Source organism: Furipterus horrens, unplaced genomic scaffold (genome assembly GCF_987537825.1).
Source record: "Furipterus horrens unplaced genomic scaffold, mFurHor1.1.pri manual_scaffold_7, whole genome shotgun sequence".
Taxonomy (NCBI): domain Eukaryota; kingdom Metazoa; phylum Chordata; class Mammalia; order Chiroptera; family Furipteridae; genus Furipterus; species Furipterus horrens.
Window position 1 is genome coordinate 106,697,156 of NW_028327177.1, and position 19,191 is coordinate 106,716,346.

A 19,191-nucleotide genomic window follows, 5' to 3' on the forward strand; every position below is an offset into this window, starting at 1 on the left:
TTTGTCTTCTTATCAAGGACAGTGCACGAGTCGGGAGCTGCCTCCCTCCTGGCCAGAGCCCCTGCCCTGGATTCAGACTGTCTGGACTCCCCTCTCAGCTCTGTTCTTAACAGTCGGCACAACCCCAGGCAGGCAGCTTCACCTCCCTGGGCTAACCTGGCAGGGTGCTCAGCTCAGAGCCTGGCACACAGTAGGAGGTTTACAAGGGCTTCTCTATGGCCTGGTTGTGGCAGTGGCTAGTCTGGTGGCTGGCACCTGAGGCCCTGTCTTGCCAATTGCATGCTAGGTGAGACTAGGGGCATCTCGTACCTCTTTGAGCCTTAGTTTCCTCACTTGGAAAATGAGAATGACCTCATGTCCATCCTGTGCACTGTGAGGCTTAGAAGAGATACTCGCAGAAAGCATGGGATTCCTGACTTTCCTATCTGACCTCAGCCAGGCTGTCACCTGGCTGGACCTCCCATCTCCGTTCACACACAGGGGTTGGCCTCATGCAGAATGATCATAATATTAATAGCTGTTACTTATTGTTTATTGAGAACCTACTATGTGTTAGACTAAGTACGCTAGGCACATGATCTCATACAGTACTCACCCTCTCCGTATCAGAGACAGGAACTGTTAGGCCCATTAGTCAGATGAGAAAACTGAGTCTTAGTGTAAGGGCACACTGAGTTGGGATTCACTCTGCTCTGCCCATCTCCAAAGAGTTATGTTCTCTGATTGCTCCCCTCACTCAGTGTTTACTAAGTTAGAGTTTTCTGTTCAGCAAGAGGAAGAGATGCCAGATGCATTTATTGAGTTCTTGCTGAATGCTGGGAGCACTTGCATGTAGTCCCACAGACCCCACCCAACCAGCCCATCGGGTAGATTCTCTGGTTATCTATCCCATGTTACAGTGAAAATAACTGTAGAGGTGAGGAGTAAAGAGGCAGGGCCTAGGTCTCAGCATTCTGCATTGATGACCCCATCAAGTGACTGCAGCTGACCCTTCCTTGTCTTCGTGAGCTTCTGCTCTTGGGTGTGAGTAGATGATATCAACCTAGTGTTTGAAAAGCATGACTGAGGCCCAGCAGGAAAAGACTTGCAGGAAACAGGGATCTCAGAAGGCTGAGCAAACATTCCCAGGCAGGGAAGTTCAGTGGAGCCCGGGAGGAAGGGCTTCCAGGTGGAGGACCCTGCAAATGCAAACGCCTGGGGGCTTCAAACAGTCCAGCCTAGGGGAGGAGGGAGTGGGATTGGTAGATTGGAGCAAAAGAAGGGGTGGGCAAGATGAGCACTTTGGGAGAAAGAGAACTTGGAGGGGGAGGGGCATGGAAGTTTGCCTCAGGGTCCAGAACACCCCAGAGCTTCACTTTCCAGCCAGGGCTGTAGTGGAGGAAGGGCCTTGCCACCACGGATGCCAGCTCTGCTGGCTCCTGGGAGGATTATCTATTTTAGCAACTCGGGGAGGGAGGGGCAGGGAGCTCCCAGCCTCTGCCAGTTATCACAGGCAGCTCCGGAGCGGAGCGCAGAGGAACGCTGAGGAGCGCTGGGACCTCTGGCAGGTCATGTCCCTGGCCCTGGGACCCAAGGGCAGCAGGGGACGATGCTGGCTGTGTCACTCAAGTGGCGGCTGGGCGTGGTGAGGCGGCGGCCCAAAGGTACCGAGGAGGGAGGGATAGGAACCAATGGGTCGTTGGGCAGATACTGCTGCCTCCCAGGGGCTGGGAGGGACCAGGGTCTGGATGGAGGGCCAGGCTGAGGAGCACAGAGGCACCTCCTGCCCAGGCCTCCCCTGCTTGCTCTGTCTCTCCCTGCTTCACCTTGACCCTATGTCTTCGGGCGCTTTTGGGGGTTTCTCTTTCGTACTCTTTGTCTGAGTCTCTCTAACTCTGTCTCTCCATCTTTCTCTCTGCCTCTGTCTCTTTCTTCCTTTCTGTCTCTCTTGTCATCCTGTCGTTTCTGCCCCCCACCCTCCCCCACCCCCCACCCCCCGGCTATTCCATAGTCTCTTTCTCTGAGTGTCTGTCTCCCTCCCTCTCTACTTTTCTGTGCCAGTCCCCCTCACATGCCATGTCCCTGCTGGTCTTTTCTTTCCTCCCTGTTTGGGGCATGGTGTTGTCCACATCAGCTGGGCTGGCAGGGGTGCTTTGTATGTGCATGGGGTGGCGGGCAGGGGCTCTTTGTGGGGAGTTGGGGCGGGGGGAGGACCGAGGGCAAAGGCAGGACTTGGCCCTGGGCGAGACTGAGTGTGCTGAGCCCCAGCCTGTGCAAGGTCCCATCGCTGGACTCCTGTCCAGCGCCTGAGAGAGCCCCAGGAGGGGCTCAGGGCGGGGGATAGCCTGGGGTGGGGGTGGGGCTGGGAAGGTGTGTCCGGAGCTGGGAGTCAAGCCCCCCAGGCTGTGTGACCCCAGGTTTCACCCATGGTCTCTTTGTGCTGCCGTCTCTGCATCCACAGCACGGAGGGGAGGTGGTGGGAGCACAGTGTCTGTGCTTCAGGCCTCAGAACTGAGAATAATCACACTGTTAACAAGAGCAGCAGTACCTGACAGTAATTCAGTGCCACTGTGTGCCAGACAGTGCATTCACTCATTAACTCCTCACCACAGCCCTGGGGGATTGCTCCCGTCCTTATTCTGATGGTGCAGAGGGAGAAACTGAGGCACCGAGAAGTTAAATAACTTGCCCAAGGTTGCACAGCTGACATACAGAGGCTGTCTTAACTGCCATGAGCATTTTCTAGACTCTGAGGGGCCTGCATAGGGAGGGGCTGCCTCAGATGTCATCAAGGGGTAGCAGGGTCCACAGAGAGATGGGGGGGGGGGGCTCTCGGCTCTGCACTGGCCCACAGCAGCTGGTGGTCTGATATCCTAGAGGTCCCTGGAAGTCCCTTCCACAGGGACAGAGCAGCCAAAGCCTGGAGAGCATCAGGAACAGGGTCCCCAAGGAACCTCCCCCAAGGGAGAAGTCCCCTCCCTCATCAAGGCTGTTGTCCCATTCAGGCTCACAGACCCTGAGAACCCAGCGGGATCCTCCTAGGCTGGCAGGATACACAGACACATCCAGGGCTGCTCCAGGTCTGAGCTTCCCCAGGATTTGGTGAACAGACAACTAGATGCTGTAGATCAGGTTCTGCCTCCCGTGAAGATGCAGGAAGTGCTCCTGGGCTCCCAACTGACCTGGATTCAGACCTTGCCCCTGGCTCTTACTTCCTGTGTTCCCCTCAGAACCTCAGTTTCCTTATTGGTAAAATGGACCCAAGGAAAACCATCCTCCCAAGACTGCAGAGGTAACTTGGGGATACTGGAGCAGGGTCTGGCACACAGTAGACACCTGGTAATTTTGAATTCCATCTTCCTATCAGAGGCCCAGCCACTTGCTTCCTCTTCCCGCTCACTGCCGACCCCCACCCCTGCCTCATGCACACACCACTGACCCCAGGGTGTCTGGGACCCGCCACCCCCTAAGAAGACAGGAAAAAACAGAAGGGAGGATGCCCGGATGGACTGAGTGCACACTGTGCGCTGACACTCCCCACTCCTTACGAGGGCTCTGAAGGAGGTGCTTGGACTTGCTTGTCCAGACAGTGAACCTGGAAATCCATTTGTGGAAACGTCAAAGCTCAGGGGAGAAGGATGCCAAGGGAAGGGGAGGTGTTTCCTCTGTCTTCTTTTCCAAAATATTTTTTAAATGCCTGAGGACACATCTCCCCACTCCCAGCCCTTATTTTTATTTTTTATTTTTTGTTAGCTCATGTCTTTTATTAACCCATATACAGTTGCTTGTCTTCCAGTTTGTTGAAACAAGTCAGACAACATTTGCCACAATAATGTCTGTCAAAGTGGCTGGCTGTAAAAACTCCAGCACCACACCACCTGAAGGGCACTCCCGACGGAGGTGACTGATTTTGCCGATCTCACCCACTTTGTAGTATTTCAGGACAGCCAGCTTAACTTCCTTTCTCTTACGCCTGTTCTTCTTGGGGGTGGTGTAAGACTTCCTCTTCCTTTTCTTAGCTCCACCACGAATTCTCAACACAAGATGAAGAGTGGACTCCTTTTGAATGTTATAGTCAGACAGAGTACATCCATCTTCATTTGCTTGCCATCAAAGATCAGTCTTTGCTGATCAGGAGGAATTCCCTCCTTATCCTGAGTCTTGGCCTTACATTTTCTTTTCTTAACTTTAAAAAAAAAGATTTTATTTATTTATTTTCAGAGAGAGGGGAGGAAGGGAGAAAGAGAGGGAGCGAAACACCAATCCGTTGCTTCTCACACGCCCGCAACTGGGACCTGGTCCACAACAAAGGCATGTGCCCTGACTGGGAATCAAACTGGCGACCTTTCAGTTTGCAGGCCAGCACTCAATCCACTGAGCCACCCCAGCCAGGGCTACATATTCTATTGTATCCGAGGGTTCACCCTGGTCTTCCCTGTAAGGGTTTTTATGAAAATCTGTATCTTGGCAGTGATTCCACCGCAGATGGCAGTTCAGAAAAAGAGCCAGCCTTATTTTTAAATAGCCTTACTGTTTCCCATCTTATCTGATAGGACCCCGAAGTTCCTCACTCTTTGATAACTTGAGGTAGGGTCTCTGGACCACATGGCCAGCTGAGCCCCCTCCTGTGTCCCCAAGACTGAGATTTGAGGCTTGGCTTAAATTCAGAAGCAGCACTCTGCCTGGGCCAGAACTGGGGGAAGAGGTGTTCAGTCCTGGCTCCGCTTCCCCAATTTCAATCACAGGTCCAAGACCCAGGGGAAGTACCTCTGTGTGCACAGAGGTGGGGGCATCTCAACACCCAGTTCATTGCCCCCCAGACCCTGGCTGAGCTCAGATAGCCCTGGCAATGTTATTCATTGTCTGCATCTGGACAGTGAGGAAATGGAGGCCTGGGGAGGGGAGAGCCTGACTCTTAACACCCATGTGCTGGACCTTGGTGCCCGCAGAGGACACAGAGATGCCTGGGTAACTGTGTCTTCTTCCATAGCTTAGGTGTAATGACAGTGCCTCCAGGAGAGTGGAATTGAGGGTTCTGGGAGATCAGATTAGTGAGCTTTCCCAAGGGGCTGTGCTTTTGTTACAGAACCCCTGGGCTGCTCCAATTGAAAACAAACCCACCGGCTCTTTAGTTAGGGGCCCGATTGCCCGCCGCCAAAATTATAACTCTCAATACCAGAGTTTAGTGAAAAGAAAAAGAATTGTTTATTTAACAGTTATGTAGATTTAGTTATTTGCGGATTTCTGTTGTTAAGTCTTATGTTCTTTAAAACACCCATAAACACATATCCTTGCCTCTCCCCCCTACCAAACCAGGCTAGTTTTAGAAAAGTCAGAGAAACCCTTTCCCTACTTTCCAAACACAGTTCAGCTTTACCAGTAGCTGCCAATCATTCAATCCTGATTGGGGAGACCTCGTCTGTGTTATGGGGTCCACCAGCTTTTAATCCAGAACCTCATGGATTCTCAGCCTCCTTGTAAACTGTATAGTTAGTTAGTCCTTTTGTAATCCGCACAGTCAGCCTCAGCCTTAGTCCAATTCGCACAGTCCGCCTTAACCTTAGTTAAATCTGCACAGTCAGTCCGCCTAAAATGTCTGCCGCTTATTTTTAAATCCCTGACTACATCCTCTGATGTAGTGGGTGCGATAACCAGTTCTGACCATTCACAGAACCTTACGCAGGTTCTGTGTGCTTTCTCCATACCATCCCCTGGTTCAAGACTCCTCCCATCTACCTGAGGCTTTGGATGCATTAAAGCCATTGCGTTTGAGAGGCAGCTAACTACACATTGATGTTTCTCTCCCTCTCTTTCTCACTCCCTTCCCCTCTCTCTAAAAGTAAATAAATAAAATAAAGCCATTTTGCATAAAAAAGACACTAGCCACCGGCCTCAGGCATGTGGAGGCATTCTGAAAAGCTGCTTCCTTCTCCCCATCCCCCAGTTGCAAACTCTGGGGTTTTTTGGAACACCCCTGTTTCTGTAACACTTTGACCTCTGGGGTCCATAAAATGGTCATGTTCAGTTCAAAGACTGAGGGATTTCATTTCATAGGTGTTCATGTGTGGGATACAGGTAAGAAAAGCCCAGGCCCTGGAGCTGACTGCTGGGTATAAATCCCAGCTGTGCAACTGGGGCAAGTGGCTTTATTTCTCTGGGCCCAAGTTTTCTGATCTGTAAATTGGGGTTAATATTAGAACTTTCTTCATTGGGTGACCACAAGGACAACTGCATTTTTAGTGGTAGGTAAGAGGTGAGGAGCTAGGACTATGGGGTGGGCAGCTTCAGTGAATGTTGGGGCAGCAGAATACCCTGTGCCATTCACTCATTCAACAGCTATCAACTGAGTACCTATTATGTGCCAAGTACAGTTCTAGGCCCTGGGGTACGACAGGGAACAAGGCCACCGTAGATCCCTGTTCTCCTAGAGCTGACATTCTAGGAGTGACAGTGAGGGAGCAAGACATCATCGTGGGCCCTGGCTGGTGTGGCTCAGTGGATTGAGTGCCAGCCTGCGAGCTGAAGGGTCTCTGGTTCGATTCCCAGTCAGGACACTAGCCTGGGTTGTGGGCCAGGTCCCCAGTTGGGGGCGTTTGAGAGGCAGCTAACTACACATTGATGTTTCTCTCCCTCTCTTTCTCACTCCCTTCCCCTCTCTCTAAAAGTAAATAAATAAAATCTTAAAAAAAAAAAAAAGAAAAATAGGATTGTGGTGGTGATATGTGCTATGGAGAAAGATAAAGCCAAAAGAGGGGTGGGGTATGTGGGTAGTGGGGCATGGTTTTAAATGGGGTGTTCAGGGAAGGCCACCCTGAGATGGTGACATTAGAACAAAACCCTGATGGACATGAGGGAGGAAGCCAGGCAGCTATCCAGGGGAAAAATGTTGCTCGCAGAGGGCACAGCCTGTGCAAAGGTCCTGGGGTATGAATATCTTGGGTGTTCCCAGGCTGGCAAGGCTAGAGTAGAGGGGGTGTGGGAGGGGGAGATGAGCTCAGGGAGGCTCTGGGCAGGGGTCTATTTCTGACTTCCCAGGCCAGGGTGGGCAAAGTGATGTATTGGAGGTGCACTGAACAGTTTTAGGGAAAACAAGGTTACTAAGGATAGTAATCTCTCCTGCCGGCTGTGTGGGGCCTCCTAGGCACAGGGAAGGTCTGTGCTGTGCCCTGCCCCCAGCTTTGTCCACCCACCCCCTCCAGGGTACTTGTCTGTGATGAATTATTCACTCCTTCCTTCCCTCTGTAATGAGGCTCTCTGTCTCCAACTCGCCTCCACATCCGGCTCCTGGCATTTTTCACACTGCGGCAGCTGCAGTGAGGTCTCAGATCTGACTCCCCAGGTGGAACCAGTTCCTCCCCGTGTGACAGAACATCATGTGCTCCTAGGCCTCTGTCCCCTTGATGAGTAGGCCCCAGAAGTTCAGATCAGCCATGGTGTCTCAGAGGCCGTGGGATTTCTTTCTTTATTAAGGAGCCAGGGATAAACTCTCCTAAGAATTGCTCCTGGAATCCTGGCAGCCTGCAGTCAACCTCTGGACCTGTTCTTTGTTCCTCAAGCATTTATTGAGCACTTGCTGTATGCCAGGCCCCATGCTCAAAGAAGAAGGGCCTTTCCAAGGTTACACAGCCAGAAAGGATGTGGTGGAGTCTGGGCCTCAGAGCCAAGCTGGCTGACTTCAGTTCCAGTGGCTCACCACGGGACATTTCTCAATGGCCAGTTATCCTTTCTGCACCGCCAGGAGCAGGGGGCCCTTCTGTTGTATTCCCAGAGTGTGGCTGCTGGTCTCTCTTTGCCGGGGTCCCCCCAGGTTCTCTGCTCCCTCTGCCCCAGGGCAGCCCTGCAGAGAGTGATGGGATCCTACAAGGTCCTCCTCCAGGGCCCTTACTTCTCAGGGTCCATCACTCTTCCCACCTGGCCACCGCCTCTGTCCATGCCCCAGCCTGTCCGAGTCCTTCTCCCAGGGCAGAGCTCAGGTCTGGGAAGTCTGTACAGAGCAGGCAAATAAGCCCATCTCCTGATTCCAGGCACACCCTTTGGGTGAATGTCCTGACAGCACATTTGCTTTGCCTGTGTCACCCACCACACCAGTACTGAACTTGTCAGCTAAAGTCCCAGCATCGTTTCCATTTGTCAGCTTGAATGTTCAGTCTAGCGAGACCATCTGCCTGTCTTAATTGCCCAGATAATTGTGAAGGCCGTTGGCCCTATCTCCCTCTCTGGGGAGATGGTCTGATGGAGCAGAAGGAATGTCCATCAGACAGGAGACCAAGGCTGACCCTGCTATCTGTGGTACCTGCTCCTCCTGGCCTCAGTTTCCCATCTGTGCCCGCCCTCCTCCCCCACGTTCCTGTGGCTGGAAGCCTCTCCTTGGCCTCTTCATATCTGCCTACTTGCTCTCCTTGAGCTGACCTTGTCTCTCCAGCCCCTGCATTTTGCCGTCTTGGCTGGGATGGCAGTGACTCATAAGCAGATGTGTAGGCAGGTGGGTGGATGAGGTGGGGGGGCACATACCCAACAACCTCTCATAGCCACACAACTGGGACAGCTGGAGTCCCTGCAGGCAACCTTGGGGAAAGTCCCTCTGTCCCTCGCTGAATCTCAGAGCCCCATTTGCAGAATGCATCTATCAAGGAAGGTTTGTATGAAGTTTGGAAACAACCAGGGACCATTTGGAGCCCAAGCTGTGAACTGAGGTTAGGGAGTCCCAGGCTGGCTGAGGGTGGAGCTGAAGCAGCTCCCAGAAACCAAAGGTCCTACCCTTATCCCAGCCCATACACATACCCCCATTTTACACATGGGAAGGTCAAAGCAAGTTTGCTCAAGGTGGAGCCAGGACTTAAACCCAGGGCCCCTCTAGGTCCCCTTGTGGTACTGCTGCTGGAGTGGGGGGTGCTCACAGACTGACAGTGGACAGACTAGAACATTCATCATGACACCACTCTGGTGTCAGGCTCATCTAGGGACAGATGGGCAAGGAAGAGGGGACATCTAGTGAGTTGACAGAAGTGGGACTGAGGGCTGCCTGTGGGTTTTAGGGATTCCGATGAGGCATCAACCAGCTTGAGGATCAGGAAAGGCTTCCTGAGGGAAGGCTTCCTGGGGAAAGGGTCAGTGGGGCAGTCTTGGGGAACTTGCAGGATTTGGCCAAGCAGGTGAGGGATTGGAGAGAGCACATTCCTGGGAGGGGCCATGAGAGTAAAGTCTGGGACGTGCCAATGGGCTCAGGGCTTGGTGCTGGGAAAGCGAGGCTGGAGAGAGGGGCAGGCTGGCTCTGGACACCATCTGGCAACCTCTCGGTGGTTCTTCCTGAGCAGCACTGAGGATGCCGTGGAATGTGGGTGCCTCTGCTGTCAGGCAGCAGGCACTGGCCCAGAAATCTCAGGGTCAGGCCTTGTCCTCAAATAGGTGGCCTCTGCCAGGGCCCACCTCTCACCTTGCAGAGCCCCCACTCCACACCTCCACCAGGGTCTTACTGGTGTATTCTGAACTGGGCTGTGCAGGGTCAGTGCCAGACTAGCACCCTGCCTGGGCTTCCACCATTAGCACACAACTCCAGGCTTCTCTTACAATAGTCGAGTCCACCAGGAAGGCACAAAATTTGACAAAACTATCACACAAAGCCCTTTTGAGGACATGTGTCTGCTGAACTGTGTGTAATTAAAGCTTTGGAGCCAGACGCCCAAATTCCTCAGTCTCTTGTCCTCTGAACTCCAGGTTCCTCTCCTGTATAAAGAGATTATTCCATCCCGAAGCAAACACCACCAGAGGTGAACAGCACGCTAAAAGCTGTAGGAGGTAAAAGACACACATATGAGCAGCACCCCAGACCTATGGGATGAATGGCCACCCACTCTTTCCAGACACATACTGAGGAGAGGCCCTCAGGAGCTGGTGGGGCCCCACTGAAGCTACATCCAGACTCTTTTGCCAGGGCTCAGAGGCCATGACCTGGGACCAGACGCAGCCCTCAGACTCTGCAGAGTGGTACTGGGACAGGGGGCCTGGGGCCTAGGGCCTGGAGAAGCCATAGGAAGACAGGCTCCAGCTCAGGATATCGGCATGGCTCTCATGCCTCACAACTGCTGGGAATAAAGTGGGCTGTTCATAAGGTGGTGAGCTCCCATTTGTGGAGTTGCACAAGCTGTACCAGACAGCAGAAAAGATTTTCTGCACCAGATTGAAGTGTTAGAGGGGAGATATTGGTTTCTTTCCAATGTAGTCATCCAGAGATTATGTGTATTTATCATTGATTTCTCATTCACTCATTCAGCAAACACTTACTGTTTACTGTGTGCAAGGCCCAGTCCTGGGCATAGGGTCGAAGTCAACGAGCAGGATAGTTGTGGGTCTCCTATTTAGTAGAAAAGAACAAATGAGCAAATGCATTGGGAGAAAAGGGACCCATTTGCTGTAGTCAGGGTGGGCTTCTCGGTAGAGGCAACATTTAGGTTGGGTTTGAAGGATGAAAGAGGGGAACAGGGCTCCAGACAGAAGGAAGAGGCCATGTAAAGGACCCAAGGAGGGAGCACTTGATTCTAACAATCTGACGTGTAGCCTATCCTAGCTGGAGGTGTTGGCCAGGTTCCTTCTCCTCTCTGCGCCTCAATGTTTCCTCTGTAAAATGGGACTGGCCAGGCTTTTTAAAGATTCCAGGAGACCCTGCACATGAAGTGCTGGGTACCCAATAGGCGCTTCATAAATGTTAGCCCCTTCCCTTTTAACCTGCACTTATTCAGAGGGTAATACTTGACCTAGAGGGTAGAAGGTAGGATTCCAGGCACGGTCTTAGTCACCAGGCTGAACCTAGGCCTGAAGTCCGTCTCCCACTCCACTGGGCATGAAGGCACAGGAAAAGGCTGTGCCTGCCCCTTCCAAAGCCTCGTTGATCACTAGCCACAAGGGGGCGACTCCGATATGCTGCGGCTCCAGTACCGCCCCTGATAACTTTCACATTCCCATGTGGCTACAATGGCCCTCTGTGTCCCACCCTCCCATCATCTCCTTGATGGGGCCTCAGGAGAGCCTGCTCCTCCTTAAATGCCCTCCACCTGGTGGCCACAGTGCCAGGAATGCCCCAAGGTGCATTTCCTCCTCTGAAGCAGGTCTCCATATATTCAGGACCTAGCCCACTTGCCTGTCCAGCCCACCTGCTCTGTTGGGGCCCTCTTACCTGCCATGCTGGTTGGCGTCTTTCCATACACATACTGTGCACCTTCCCACCTCCCACCCTTTGCCCGGGCTGTCCCCTCTGCCTGGAATGCCCTTCCCACCTCTTCTTTGAGTGTTTGATTCTTTTGTCCCTCAAAGGTTAGCTCAAATGCTGCCTCCACCAGGCAGTTTGCCTGGACTTCTCCTCTGAGCCACTTTGATTCTTGGCCCCTTTGTTGTTTGGGTTCTTAGCAGAGCCTCTTTGGGTATAGTCCCTTCTGCAAGAGACACTGGTATTCTGACATCATGTGTAATGTTCTCAGTACAGAGTAGGTACTGCATGAACAGCAGCTTGGGAACAACCCCCACTCCACAGTCCCTTTGTCCTTCTTGTATCCGCGTGCACAAGTGGGCCAGTGAGAGCACTTCCGTGTGTGCATTTCTCAGGAGACAGGATGAGGTGCTTGTGAAATGGCATCAGGGTACCTGGGTTCCAATCCCAGCTCACCCTTCACGTGCTGTGTGACTAAGAGAAAGTGGTTGTACTTCTCTGGGCACTGTTTCCTCATCTCTGAAGTGGGGGTATTGTGGGGATGAAATGAGAAAATAGGTATAAAATGCTGAAAGCAAAGCTTGGCACAGAGTTTCTACTCCACTTTGTCCAGAAGAACCATCAACTGCGTTCCTCCCACAACCCGGGGGGCGTCCTCTCCCCTGGTCTGTGCACACAGACTGCCAGGCATTGCTCGCGCAGTCACCTGAGACCCCTTGACTTCACATGCCCTCTTGCCCAGCAGGGCGGGAGGAAGGCTGTGGTGAGGGTGCTAGGAACTGGTAGGTGTCATTCCAGGGCCACAGCGTGGTAGTGGCCCATGGGTGTGACATTACCCCTGAAGCACAACTCAGCCTGCCTTAAGGTCAAGTGAGAGGCACTGAAGGTGGGGGGCAGATATCAGGCAACTTGGCCAAAGTGAGGGCCACAGACAAACAACACCCACTACGAGGGGTCACCTAGTGCCCCTCACTTGTGGCTGCTGGAAACAGTTTCACCATTGGAAAAATGGGGACAATAACACCCACCTTATAGAAAAGTTTAACCACCAGGCAGGGGACCTATTATCCTGGCCTGACCTCCTGGTGTGAGAAGAGAGGGAGGAAGAAGCAACTGAAAAGCAATAAAGGGTTTATCTCTCGTCCTCAAATCCCCATCTCTGCACCCAGACTTCATTTCCGGCTGTCACTCAGGGCCCCCAGTGGGCTCAGGCATGGCTTGCCTGTAATTATGATGAACGCAGCCCTGGGGCTTGAGAGGAAGGAGATAGGCCGGGATCCAAGCCCCTGCTCTGCATTGGTGGGGCCCTCTCTGGGTCTCGGTTTTCCCATCTGTGTAGCCTGCTGTTAGTTGGCTCCTAATTGCAGTGGTCACTGTCCCTGGGTGGGCGCAGGTAAGGGACACCAGGGGTCCTTCAGTATGGGAGACACCTCAGCAAACCAGAGAATGTCCCCAACAGTGGTGCCAGTGGTGCCCCATTAAGAGACACCAAGAAGGGCCCTGTAGGCCTTGCCCCATTTAGAGAAGAGGTCATGTGTGTGCACTGGACAGTCACAGGCTGCAAAGCCCTTCCCAGTTCTCTGCCCCTCATCCCTCACGTTGGGGAGGTGGGGGGCGGGGGAGGCGTAGAGGCGCAGACAGAGGGACTTGCCCAGAGCCATGTAGCAGCTGGCAGAGCTGGGACTTGAACCTGGGCATCTCTGACCTTGAAGTTCTTCCACTCCAGTCTCCTTCACAGTGTTGGTGTTACACTCATGGCAGGAAAGATGGATGAATGCTTTCTGACTCATTAATATGTGGTTTCCCCAACCCTAGGGGCTGGTGCTTTTATTATTCCCATTCTATATCTGAAGAAGCTGAGGTCCAGAGAGTTTTAGACATGTGCCCCAGGTCACACAGCAATCCATCTCCAGTTATCTCATAAAACCTGAGGATGCAAGGGTGGTAGGGCCTTTCCTGACCACGGAGGGGCTGCCTATCAGCTCAGTGGCCCTGCTAGCTCCCCAAGGAATCCCAAATCCCCCTCATGGACCATCCACTGCATTGGAAACAGAGCAAATTCTGTGACCTAGGGCTGCTGGCCACTGGGGCACCTAGCAGGCCTGGCTTCCAGCAACCGCATAGGCCGAACAGTTGCCCCTTTTCCTCTTCTTCCTCGAGGTGTGGCAGCCTTGGAGGAGAGTTGTTGTCTTGGGAGATGGGCAGCAGCTCTTCCTGCTCTTAGGCACCTCCCAGGGGAGATCCACTCCCTGCCTCCTTGGCTGAACTTCATCTCTGAGGTCCTTGAAGAGCCTCTTACCCACCTACTTTACAACCATCCATGGCTCCCATTGCTTGGAGAAGGAAAGCCAAAATCCTAACACTGCTTTGAAACCTCATCTGCATCCTCTGGGACCTTGTTCAAATTTGGGTTCGGATTTAGCAGGCCTGAGTGGGGCTGCTGGTTGGTCCCCAGACCACACTTATAGGAGGAGTGAGACCTCGGTAGACTCTTCATGACCTGGCTCCATCTCCATTTCCTGCCTGGTCTCCTCACTAGTCACATGGGATTGAAACGGCGAAAATGACCCACAGGTCTGGCTGGCTGCTGCCACGAAAGCCAAACTCATGAGGCAGGTTCCGGTCGAGAAGGAAGGGGGCTTCTTCAGAATTCGACACCCAAGAAGATGGCAGACTATGCCTCCAAAGCCAGCTTGGCACCTCAGGCATCCTGGCTGTTATACAGTATAGGGGAACCATGGGAAGAGGGGGCTAAGGAACCTCTGGCGATGTGCGGTTCCTTAGCTTCGCTCTCGGTGGTCTCATCGTTAACTCCTGCATGTGTCATTATGCAGTTCCATTGCTCCGTCTCCAGTTTTACTGCTGACGTTCAGGGGCAGGACCTGCGGGCAGCGTTTCTGCTGGCTCTGATAGGAATGACTGACACTTGTCCAGTTCTTGGAGACGGGGTTGTTCCTTGGTGAGGCAGGAGCTGCAACTGCTGATATCTACGAATTACTCATAAGGAAACTTTTAATACCTAATTTTTCTGTGAGTCTATTAGTACAACCTATTCTATAATTACTACTTGATTAGTATATCACAGTTTTTTTCAATCACTGAAGGATTCCATTCAGGCTTTTTCCTTTTTTGACATGTTCTTTCCCATTCTTCGAAGTCAGGCTCCAAAGCACCTCCTCAGGGGACCACCAGCAAGCCCCTTTACAAGCCCCTGAAATTCTGAGAGGCCCAGATCAGCACCTTTAAGAACAGACCTCTTAGGTATGAACCTGGATCCACCCTTACAGCTGGGTGACCTTGGGCAAGTTACTTAACCTCTCTGTGCTGATTATTTATTTAAACACTGCCTTCTTCCAAAATGGACAGTTGCTTCCAAATATACCCTTGGATAAAATCAAATGCAAATGTGCTGGGTGGGCTGATGGGGACAGAGGGCAGAAGGAAGACACTGTTCCCTCCTGTCTCCTGGTGTTTCAGTCCCCAGTGCCTGGCACAGCGGGCACTCAAATGCTCAGTGGAAGCTCTCTTATAACCCATGGTCTGACCTTTCCAGGAGCTTCTCATCCACAAAAGTAAATTCCAAAGGAGCAGTGAGACAGATAAACATGGTAAAGTCTCCGAAAGTCCATCTTAATAGCTCATTTAAATGCATCTCTATGAAAAGCAAATATTTTTATATGAGAGGAGGCAGATGTAACTCCAAAGCTTTGTGTGCCAGGAAGCCCTCCTCCCTGAAGGAGCTGTAAATGGGGGGCAGGGAGAAGAGGGCAAGGGTCTGTTAGAGCCATTTACATGCCTAGAAGGCTTCAGTCCTGCCTGCCCAGCATGGAGCTTGGACTGCCCCCAAGTGGCTCTCGGTACCCTGGGGATGGTCAGGGAGAGCCTTGTCCCGACCAGTGCCTGGCACGATGAACCACATCGAGAGCCTGCATTGCCTTCCTTGCCTGGCCCAGTTACAGGCCCTCCCTCTCTGACCCACCTTAGCACACCTCCCGTGGCTGAGGTCTTAGTGTCTCTCTTCGACCTTTGGCCTCATTGCTGGAACCTGGAGCCTGGAACCTGCCCCTTGGGACCTGTGTGAAGTCACCCAAAGAAGGAAGTACCCCGAGGAAGTCGGCAACAATGGAGGAACACAAACCTATGGATACAGGGTATAAGTGGCCCCACCCCAGATTTAGAGTCTGGATTATTGTGGCTGGTAGGAGCCAGCATGGGTGGCCCAGCAATTGTGGGCTAGATTTTGTGGGCACCTCTGCTCAGGAGGGAACCCAGAAAAACCCTCTGGTCCCTAACCACTGGGAAGCACGCTCCCACTTGACGCAAGACACAGAAATTATGTGAGACCTGCTTGTTCCCACGTGTCCGAGAACTCCACGGGAGCCAGGACTCATCTGCCTCATTCTTTGCTGCATTCAACTGGATGCAACGTGTAGTCGCAGACTTTGGCCGCCCATGTCACTGTGATCCACCCTTCTCAAGTCAGTGCCAGCACACATGGGTGGGATGGAGAGCAGGAGCAGCTGGAGAGCTGGAGGAGGGAGGCCATCGGGGTCATCAGGGTCAGTCCTGAGCTGGAATGGAAGAATGGAGGGATCCACGAATGTGCAGGGCTGCAGCCCAGCTGGGGCTGGAGTGGTGACCAGCTGCTCCTGCCCATCAAGCCCAGAGGCAGGCAGATCCTCAGCCCTGCTCACTCAGTCTTCGCAGAAAGCTAGGGGATGCTCCCTGTGGCCGGCTGCTGGGCTCATTCGCTCCTAAGCTCCACCTTACAGAAAAGGAAACTGAGGCCTGGGGGAGAAGTTATATCTGCTTAGAATGTCAGTGTAAGGGCCCCAGGAGGCTCCAAGAGCAAGGGTTCCTAACCTGAGACCTACAGATACGCCTTGGCATCATCCATTGACTGCACTGGTTTATGTCCTGGGATTCTGTTGGGATCCACTATTTAAAGCAAAAAGTCTGAAAGACTCTGTTCCCCTTCCCTGGATGGAAAAACTGAGGCCTGGGGAAGGCAATCACTTGCTAAAGTTCCAGGGCAAGTTAGGAGCTGAACTGGACCTGGGTTCTGTCTCCCGAGGGCCTTGGGGGGGACCCCAGGTGTGCCATCTTCAAAGAGCTTCTGCCCAGGCTATGGAGCTGGGGTTGTTGAACCCCATCCAGGAGCCAGCTTGACAGCAGCAGCGTGTCCCCTTTAAGCAGAGAGCCGCCTGCTGCAGTGGGTGGACTCAGTGCCCAGCCAGTGGGAGCTGGGAGCTTCCCTCCCACAGCCCCTCCCTGGGGAGGGTGTGGGAGGGGCCGAGCAGCGTGGCTCCTGAGGGAGTCAGTGGGCAGCGGGGACAATAGCAGACATGCTGTGTGGGCTCAACCGGGAGACCCCTGGAGAGGCTGGTAAGTGATGGGGGACCTGTAGGCAGAGTGGTCAGGCTGGTTCCTGGAACTCCTGCCTGAAAGGGGACTGGGACTGGGATGGCTAAGACTGGGACTGCCACTCCCCAGAGACCCAGGGCTTCGAAAGAGTGCAGGGGCGGACACCTGGCCAGGGGGAGCAGGTGACAGGGCTGTCTGTCTGACCCTGGCTGCTGTCCTGCAGCAAGGCGCTGAGTTCCCTGGGCTGTCCAGCACGGCAAGGGCAGCAGGCAGGTCTGGAGCTCCCGAGGGCAGTGCCCAGCCCCTTGGGGGCCCAGGGCGGGCATCCACCTTGGCTTGAGCCCATAGGCACGAGCTCCTCGCCCAGAGGTCTGAGAGGGTGCTCCTGGACCTTGCAGCAGGAAGAAGAAGCCCTGGCCGGGTGTCTAGTTAGTGGGGCTCTGGGGATGCAGTGGGGTGTCACACAGCTGCCACATTCCTGGGTGGGTCAGGACTGGGACTCAGGGAAGGGCTCTGGGGCTGCATAGTTGCTCCGTCCATCCATCCATCTATACATCTAGCTCTCTAGCCTTAGCCTGCTGGGCTGGCCTTGCTTACCCAAGCCCCGCAACAGGGAGCTTTTGAGGAGCCCAGGACCAGATCATCCTTCACTCTGTGCCCCGCGGCCACCCTTATCAACCCCTTCTCCTACTCAATATACTCTTGACTTTACTGCCTTACAACTACTCCAAAGGGAGGGACTGCAGCCCCAGTGGGCAGGTGAGGAAACCGAGGCACAGACCTGGCGCTCTCCCCAGGCTCCGCAGCTACAACACAGAGACTGACTTGGAATTGGCACACACATGACTACAGCAGAGCTCCCCACCCTGCTTCTGAAGACTCAGTGAACTTAGGCTCCCATCTTCCCACCCATGGCAAGGGCAGAGGCAGGGTTACCCCCAGGCCCTCACATAACAATAATGGAAGCAATAATAGCTGACAGCTGTTGCGATCTTACTCTGTGCCAGTCAGGTCTTACTCCGTTCTAAGCTCTCTGTGCATTTTCTCATTTAATCCTCACAACACTGTGAGCTCGAGACTATTTATTCTTCCCATTTTACAGTTGGGGAAACTAAGGCATAGAGGTGTTACAGGATTTGTCCAAGGCTACAGAGCCAGCAGGGGCAAAACTGGACTTTGACCCTACGTGGTCTGCTCTGGCCCTTTCCTGGCAACGGCACTATAAATGGAGGCACTGCCTTCCTGGTCTGCACACTTCTACTCTCTTGATCTAAGGCCCAGGTGAGTGGAGTCACCGCATCCTGTGGTGGTCAGGGCCACAAGGGCAGTGGGGCATTGGCAGGGAGGAGTCTTCCCTTCCTTCCTCATGCTCCTCTGCCTCCACCCAGGCTCAGGCTGCAGCACTGCCTGCCTGGACCTTTGCTCAGTCTCCTCCCTGGCCTCCTGACCTCCTCCTCTCTCCCCATGCTGCCATGGGAGGGAGCTTGCTAAAACTCAGATCTGATTACAGCTCCTTATCCTGGCATTCAAGGCCCTTCTTGATCTCCCTGACTTTTTGTCTCGCTGATGACTTACTTGACCCCCACCCGCACCACCACAGCCCCCACCTAGTTTCCTCATGGTCATACCTGCCTCAATTGGTGTCAGTGCCAAGGCGCTTTTCAAGAAAAATTCCAAAGAAGCAGCAGCTTCAGGCATAGCAGGATCCAGGTGCTCAGTTAACATTGCTAGGACACTAGGTTTCTGCTTCTCTTTAGGTGAGTTTCATTTCCAGGCAGACTGTTTCTTCTCCAGAGGGCCCAAAGTACTTTCAAGCGTTAGGTTAACTAGCTCAGTTCTCCCCAAGAAAGGACTGTTTCCAAGGGTTTCAGCAAACGTCCCATGGCCTGCTTTTGTCAGCCCACTTGGATCACACATCCTCTCGTGACAAATCATTGGCGCTCTCTCTCTGATTGGACAGACCTGCTCCCGTGGCCTCCCCCAAGAGCAGGGGGACAGGGCAGCCAACAGCTGGCTACCCCATATACCCTCCACATTTTGCAGGGAAGGCTGAGGCCCTGAGAAGTCAGGCCACTCTTAGGCCTCCTCCGTGAACACTGGCTTGGGGTTGGGGTCTGTGGAACACACTGCCCAGTGCCCTCTCTGCCCCAAAGGACTCCTGCCTGCATGAGGGCTTTCTCCGCCTGTACCCTGACCATGTCCATTCCTGCTCCTGGGAGTCTTGTTTGTCCCCCCATCTAACCCCAAGCCCTTGCGGGAAAGGATGTAACAGAGGCTGGGATGCACAGCAAACATGAACACAGATTTTGGCAGGAACTTCCTCACTCCTTCCTAGTGTTCACTCTTTTCTGACTCCAGGCCACAAAGTGGTTTTTGTTCCCAAAGCCTGCTAGGTCTGAGTGAGCACTTGCCATCCAGCCAGGACTGGGAAAGCTTGGGCAGCGTGTGTGTGTGTGTGTGTGTGTGTGTGTGTGTGTGTGTTTGGGGTCCCTCTACTATGGCCTGGGCTTCCCACTCCTCTGAGGGAACGCTCACCAGAACCACCTGGACCCTTGGGCAGGCCAAACCTCCTTCTCTACAGCAGGGGCTGCAGCCATGGGGAATCCCCAGGCTCCACACCATGGAGACCATGGAGGCCACGGCCAAGA

At 53.4% G+C, this 19,191-nt stretch overlaps 1 protein-coding gene and 1 pseudogene across 1 annotated transcript in view; one reads left to right on the forward strand and one right to left on the reverse strand.

Annotated features, from left to right (window-relative positions):
* Positions 1 to 1,530: 1,530 nt before the first annotated feature.
* The window catches only part of GRIP2 (glutamate receptor interacting protein 2), a 56,421-nt gene continuing 38,760 nt past the window's right edge, over positions 1,531 to 19,191 (forward strand). Inside the window, exon 1 of the mRNA XM_090284224.1 lies at positions 1,531 to 1,643. Coding sequence (XP_090140350.1) covers positions 1,589 to 1,643 — 55 coding nt within the window. The 5' untranslated portion in view covers positions 1,531 to 1,588. The remainder of the gene's footprint in view (positions 1,644 to 19,191) is intronic.
* LOC150004993 (ubiquitin-ribosomal protein eS31 fusion protein pseudogene) lies at positions 3,746 to 8,410 on the reverse strand (annotated as a pseudogene).